Source organism: Etheostoma spectabile, unplaced genomic scaffold (assembly GCF_008692095.1).
Source record: "Etheostoma spectabile isolate EspeVRDwgs_2016 unplaced genomic scaffold, UIUC_Espe_1.0 scaffold00008245, whole genome shotgun sequence".
Classification (NCBI taxonomy): domain Eukaryota; kingdom Metazoa; phylum Chordata; class Actinopteri; order Perciformes; family Percidae; genus Etheostoma; species Etheostoma spectabile.
In genome coordinates, this window is record NW_022603573.1 from 1 (window position 1) to 7,500 (window position 7,500).

General features: G+C 49.4%; 2 protein-coding genes across 2 annotated transcripts in view; one reads left to right on the forward strand and one right to left on the reverse strand.

The window, feature by feature from the left end:
* Positions 1-50: 50 nt before the first annotated feature.
* Positions 51-963, forward strand: LOC116678818 (proline-rich protein 2-like; the record flags this gene model as incomplete). Its single annotated transcript, XM_032508538.1, has 1 exon — positions 51-963. A coding segment is annotated over one exon (913 nt), but the record flags the coding sequence as incomplete, so codon positions are not given.
* A 2,440-nt stretch (positions 964-3,403) lies between these two features.
* Positions 3,404-7,500, reverse strand: part of zfc3h1 (zinc finger C3H1-type containing) — a gene marked incomplete at its 5' end in the record, with an annotated part of 10,714 nt that continues 6,617 nt past the window's right edge. Inside the window, 4 exon segments of the mRNA XM_032508537.1 lie at positions 3,404-5,189; positions 5,780-5,842; positions 6,477-6,516; positions 7,065-7,166. Of these exon segments, the coding sequence (XP_032364428.1) occupies positions 5,094-5,189; positions 5,780-5,842; positions 6,477-6,516; positions 7,065-7,166 (301 nt within the window).

The following is a 7,500-nucleotide window of genomic DNA, read 5'->3' on the forward strand; positions in this document are numbered from 1 at the left end:
GGGTACCCACCTCTCCGTTTTGGTTAATGTCGTTGTGTTTTGCACCTCAGGGCCCCCGTATCAGGGCCCCCGTATCAGAGCCCCCATATCAGGGCCACCGTATCAGGGCCCCCGTATCAGGGCCCCCGTATCAGGGCCCCCGTATCAGAGCCCCCATATCAGGGCCACCGTATCAGGGCCCCCGTATCAGGGCCCCCGTATCAGGGCCCCCGTATCAGGGCCACCGTATCAGGGCCCCCGTATCAGGACCCCCGTATCAGGGCCACCATATCAGGGCCCCCGTATCAGGGCCCCCGTATCAGAGCCCCCATATCAGGGCCACCGTATCAGGGCCCCCGTATCAGGGCCCCCGTATCAGGGCCCCCGTATCAGGGCCACCGTATCAGGGCCCCCGTATCAGGACCCCCGTATCAGGGCCACCATATCAGGGCCCCCGTATCAGGGCCCCCGTATCAGGGCCAGCGTATCAGGCCCCCGTATCAGGGCCACCGTATCAGGCCCCCGTATCAGGGCCCCCGTATCAGGGCCACCGTATCAGGGCCCCCGTATCAGGGCCCCCGTATCAGGGCCCCCGTATCACGGCCCCCGTATCAGGGCCACCGTATCAGGGCCCCCGTATCAGGGCCCCCGTATCAGGGCCACCGTATCAGGGCCCCCGTATCAGGACCCCGTATCAGGGCCACCGTATCAGGGCCCCCGTATCAGGACCCCGTATCAGGACCCCGTATCAGGACCCCGTATCAGGGCCACCGTATCAGGGCCCCCGTATCAGGACCCCCGTATCAGGACCCCGTATCAGGGCCCCCGTATCAGGGCCACCGTATCAGGGCCACCGTATCAGGGCCCCCGTATCACGGCCCCCGTATCAGGGCCACCGTATCAGGGCCCCCGTATCAGGGCCACCGTATCAGGGCCCCCGTATCAGGACCCCGTACTGAGTTCCTCTTTAACCAGATTACATAAACTGGTAATAACAACCTCCACGCTGCTGAAAGTCACTTCCTGTTTGGGATGAAGACGTCTCTGCTGATTGGCTGTCGCCGTAGAGACTGAATGTGTTTCCCTCTGAGCAGGAAGTGATGTCAGAACAGCAGAAGAAGAAGCTGGAGGACCAGCCGGTTCTGATCCACGGTCTGAGCGTGGACCGGTACCGAGAGATCTACGACGCGGTGCTGCGGCCGCCGGCGCTCGCCGCGCTCGCCGCCGCCGACCGGCCGGTGAGACGAGTACACAGAAGTACACAGAAGTACACAGAAGTACACAGAAATACACAGAAATACACACAGAAATACACGAAAATACACAGAAATACACGAAAATACACACAAAAATACACACAAATACACACAAAAATACACAGAAATACACAGAAATACACACAAATACAAGAAAATACACAAAAATACATAAAAATACACAAAAATACACACAATAGAGTCCTTGAACGCACCATCATAGAATATATATATCGTTCAAGGACTACGTGGCCCAGTTTAATGATATATATATATTCTATGATGGTGCGTTCAAGGACTACGTGGCCCAGTTTAATGATATATATATATTCTATGATGGTGCGTTCAAGGACTACGTGGCCCAGTTTAATGATATATATTCTATGATGGTGCGTTCAAGGACTACGTGGCCCAGTTTAATGATATATATATTCTATGATGGTGCGTTCAAGGACTACGTTGCCCAGTTTAATGATATATATTCTATGATGGTGCGTTCAAGGACTACGTGGCCCAGTTTAATGATATATATTCTATGATGGTGCGTTCAAGGACTACGTGGCCCAGTTAAATAATATATATATTCTATGATGGTGCGTTCAAGGACTACGTGGCCCAGTTTAATGATATATATATTCTATGATGGTGTGTTCAAGGACTACGTGGCCCAGTTTAATGATATATATATTCTATGATGGTGCGTTCAAGGACTACGTGGCCCAGTTTAATGATATATATATTCTATGATGGTGTGTTCAAGGACTACGTGTCCCAGTTTAATGATATATATATTCTATGATGGTGTGTTCAAGGACTACATTGCCCAGTTTAATGATATATATATATTCTATGATGGTGCGTTCAAGGACTACGTGGCCCAGTTTAATGATGTATATTCTATGATGGTGTGTTCAAGGACTACATTGCCCAGTTTAATGATATATATATTCTATGATGGTGTGTTCAAGGACTACATTGCCCAGTTTAATGATGTATATATTCTATGATGGTGCGTTCAAGGACTACGTGGCCCAGTTTAATGATATATATATATTCTATGATGGTGCGTTCAAGGACTACATTGCCCAGTTTAATGATATATATATTCTATGATGGTGCGTTCAAGGACTACGTGGCCCAGGCCCAGGAGCTGAAGCGGTCTCTGTGGTTGAAGCTGAGTCGTCCTCGGCTGCAGGAGACGGTCGGAGACGACGGACGCGTCACCGTCACAGAAGTCCTGGACCTGACGTAATCCGGACTCTGTGTCCAGCAGGTCCCAATAAATAAAGTCTCTGAAGTCCCCCCCCCCCCCCCAGCCTTCAGCCGTGATATGCATCAGACAAAAGGTCAAAGGTCATTCAAAGGTCATTCAAAGGTCATTCGTAATGTTAATGTTTAAAATTGATGCAGAATTACAGAAGTGGTGCTTTTAAGGGCCGGTTATGGTGCGTTTAGGGACCCTTTAAGGGCCGGTTATGGTGCGTTTAAGGAACCTTTAAGGGCCGGTTATGGTGCGTTTAAGGACCCTTTAAGGGCCGGTTATGGTGCCTTTAAGGACCCTTTAAGGGCCGGTTATGGTGCCTTTAAGGACCCTTTAAGGGCCGGTTATGGTGCGTTTAAGGACCCTTTAAGGGCCGGTTATGGTGCCTTTAAGGACCCTTTAAGGGCCGGTTATGGTGCCTTTAAGGACCGGTTATGGTGCCTTTAAGGACCCTTTAAGGGCCGGTTATGGTGCCTTTAAGGACCCTTTAAGGGCCGGTTATGGTGCCTTTAAGGACCGGTTAGTATGTATCTGGTAAGCAGGTGTGTAGATGTGTGTGTGTGTGTGTGAATCTGTAGTTTCTATGAAGAGAACTACAACCTCTGAGCTGTTGACTTCCTGTCTCCGTCCATTATGACGTCTTCAAGGTGGAGTCCAGGGAGACACAATCCGCCGGGAGCTTTTATTTTGAAAATCAACAGGATCTTTTATTTTGTTTCTGTACTCAACTTCCTGTCCCAACTATCAGCTGTGTGTCTAGAGACATCAGAAGACATCTGAAGACATTTAGAGACCTCTAGAGACATCTGGAGGACCCCCCAGGGACACAGTGAATAACAGTCTGGAGACGCCCCCCCCCCCCCCCCCCCCCCCAGGGACACAGTGAATAACAGTCTGGAGACGCGTCTCTTGTCTTCAGAACATAATTTAATAACATGAACTCCAACATGTACAATAAAAACCAGAGTGAAGGACTCGGCTCCTGGTCCGTCCTCAGAGATACACGTCTATATACTTATATATATATATATACACACACACGTAGTATATACAGTACACATACCATATACCATATGTATATGTATATACACACCATATATATAGATATATACTATATATAGATATCTGGTAGAATTTATTGGACATCAGAAAACGTGTCCTGTCCCGTCTCCGTCCCCGCGTCTCTGGGAGTCTCCGAGCAAAAGAAAAGAGTTTCCGGGGGGGGGGGGGGCATCCTTAAAAAACACTGCTGGGGGGGGGGTACAGGTCATACCCCCCCATACACACTGCTGGGGGAGGGGCAAAGGCCCCCCCCCTCCCACACACACACACACACACAGGCCCAACCAATCAGAAGGAGGAAATGATCCAAATGCAGCTGATACTTACGGCCCGGCGTCCCGGCACGGCGGTGTCCCGCAGGAGGACGCCGTCTCACCTCGTCTCGTCTGTCTGTCTCTCGGACCACGTCCACACGCACAGCCCCCCCCGCCCGCCCCCCCGACACCAGGACCATATCCTTCACGCGCAGCGCTGTTCAGCCTCGAGGACTCTCTAATATCTCTAATATCTCTAATATCTCTTTAATATCTGATTAATATCTCTAATATCTCTCTAATATCTGATTAATATCTCTAATATCTCTCTAATATCTGATTAATATCTCTAATATCTCTCTAATATCTGATTAATATCTCTCTAATATCTCTCTAATATCTGATTAATATCTCTCTAATATCTCTCTAATATCTGATTAATATCTCTCTAATATCTCTCTAATATCTCTCTAATATCTCTCTAATAGCTCTCTAATAGCTCTAATATCTCTAATATCTCTCTAAATCTGATTAATATCTCTTTAATATCTCTCTAATATCTCTCTAATATCTCTCTAATATCTCTAATATCTCTAATATCTCTCTAATATCTCTCTAAGATCTCGAATATATCTCAAATATATCTCAAATATATCTCAAATATCTGATTAATATCTCTTTAATATCTCTAATATCACCTTAACAAGTCCTTAAAAACTGCTTTTAGGGGGTTGAAAAAAGTTGGAATACTTTATGAAAAAAGTTGTAACATTTAGAATTTGTTTTTAATATTATTTTTTTTTTTAAATATTTAAATTTTTTAAATATTTTTCAGAGAAAGTTCAACATATTTAGGAAAGAAGAATTACATTTTTAAATGAAATGTTAAAGATTTTTAGGGGAAAAAATGAAATATTTTAGGGACGTGTAACTGCTCTGGAGTCAGATCTTACATTAATGATGAATAATTAATGATGAATAATTAATGATTAATAACGCAGCAGGTTACGGTTCGCAGCAGCTGCAGGATATGGTCTCTGGTCTTTCAGGGACGGGGGTCAGGGAGACCGGGTGCGTGCGACTTGTCTACAGCCAATCAGATCTCTCTGTGTGTCTCTGGTTTGAGTCTGTGGGGGGGGGGGGGGGGGGGGTTGGGGGGGGGGGGGAGTGGGGAGTGGTCTGATCTTCTGTCTGTAACTGGACTCACTGTGTCCGCCTGCGGGGGGGGACACCTGTCCTCCGGGGGGCACCTGTCCACCTGCTGACACCTGTCCACCACTGTCACTGAGACTCACTCCCACCTGTTGACATCGGTCCAGGAGACGCCGCAGACGCTCGGAGGAGGGGGGCCTTCTGCAGCCTCTCGAACAGCAGCCGCTGGGGGGCAGAGGGGGGGGAACAAGAGAGGGAGGATGAGAGGAGGAGGACGGAGACAGGGAGAATGGGGAGAGACAGAACAAAGGGAGAGGAGAGGGGGAGACCGAGAGAGGAGGAGTATGGAGACGGGTGGGGGAGACACAGACGGAGGAGAGGGTCCGAGAGAAGGAGGGACAAACGGAGGGAGGGACAGACAGAGGGAGTGACAGACAGAGGGAGGGAGGGGACAGAGGGAGGGAGGGGGACAGAGGGAGAGGATGTGAGGATGGGGGGCAGCAGGTGAACATGCGAGTAAACGACACAAAGGCCTCATTCACACGTGTCACTTCCTGTGTTACATCATGTTGTCTGTGTGTGTGTGTGTCTGTGTGTGTCTGTCTGTGTGTGTCTGTGTGTGTGTGTGTGTGTGTGTGTGTGTCTGTCTGTGTCTGTCTGTGTGTGTCTGTCTGTGTGTGTCTGTGTGTGTCTGTGTCTGTGTGTGTCTGTGTGTGTGTGTGTCTGTGTCTGTGTGTGTGTGTGTCTGTGTCTGTGTGTGTGTGTGTCTGTGTGTGTGTGTGTCTGTGTGTGTGTGTGTTGATAAATTAAATTACATGTTTCCACAGGGCAGCACACAGCGGGAGGTTGTGGAGAGCCTGTTGGTACAGGAGACGCACCTAGGACAGAGAGACAGAGACATAAAGAGGGAGGAGGAGGAGAGGAGAGGAAGAGGAGGAGGAGAGGAGAGGAAGAGGAGGAGGAGAGGAGATGACAGTGAGAGGAGAGGAAGAGGAGGAGGAGACGAGAGTAGAGGAGGAAAGAGGAAGAGAGAGGAGGAGAGGAGAGGAAGAGGAGGAGGAGAGGAGAGGAAGAGGAGGAGGAGAGGAGAGGAAGAGGAGGAGAGGAGAGGAAGAGGAGACGCGGAGCGCCCAGTCAATTTTTTTCAACAGAACAGAAACATCAGAGTCAGAGCGGAGTCAAACCACCACACGTTGTTCAGAGGACCTGCAGGATCAAAAGTCCCTCCTCCTCCACCCTGCCAACCAGACTCCATGCACCTCCTGGTGGTTTTTACAGGACTGTGAGGTCCCCTCCTCCCTCCACCCTGCCAACCAGACTCCATGCACCTCCTGGTGGTTTTTACAGGACTGTGAGGTCCCCTCCTCCCTCCACCCTGCCAACCAGACTCCATGCACCTCCTGGTGGTTTTTACAGGACTGAGTCCCCTCCTCCCTCCACCCTGCCAACCAGACTCCATGCACCTCCTGGTGGTTTTTACAGGACTGTGAGGTCCCTCCTTCTCTAACTCACCTCAGATGAATGGTTCAGCTCCCTCTCCACAGCGATCGCTCTGAGAGAAACAAACAGCCACAGTCAAAGTTAAAGGGTAACTTTGGTTTTATTCCTCAACTTGGACTCTATTTTCCCATGTTTGGGTAACATTATGGGATGGATCCCTACAGAGATAGACCTTTTAGTTTAAGAGTAAGATTCTTTTAGTTTAACATGATACAGAAATCACCATCACCAAACCCACCAGACTCCATGTAAATAATCACTACTTTTAGCGTGTATAGAGCAGCATATCTCCACCAGACTCCATGTAAATAATCACTACTTTTAGCGTGTATAGAGCAGCATATCTCCACCAGACTCCATGTAAATAATCACTACTTTTAGTGTGTATAGAGCAGCATATCTCCACCAGACTCCATGTAAATAATCACTACTTTTAGCATGTTTTTAGCGTAGAGATATGCTGCTCTAAACACGCTAAAAGTAGTGATTATTTTTATCTGGTGGGTTGGTGACGGTGAGTTGGGGGCTGTTTCATGTTTAACTAAAAGGATTCTCAGTGTGTTGTTGTGTTGTTGTGTTGTTTTGTTGTGTTGCACTCACATCTTCCAGTTGGCCAAACACCTGGGAGCGTGACTGCTCAGCATCCGCACCTGGAACTTGAGGTGTTCGATGTTCCCGTCCTGCCACTCCTGATGCAGCAACCTGGGCAGCAACAACTCAACTCAGGAGGCAGCCCAGACCCCCAGGGCTAGGCAGCCCAGACCCCCAGGGCTAGGCAGCCCAGACCCCCAGGGCTAGGCAGCACAGACCCCCCAGGGCTAGGCAGCCCAGACCCCCCAGGGCTAGGCAGCCCAGACCCCCATGGCTAGGCAGCACAGACCCCCAGGGCTAGGCAGCCCAAACCCCCATGGCTAGGCAGCACAGACCCCCAGGGCTAGGCAGCCCAAACCCCCATGGCTAGGCAGCACAGACCCCCAGGGCTAGGCAGCCCAAACCCCCAGGGCTAGGCAGCACAGTGTGTGTGTGTGTTTATATG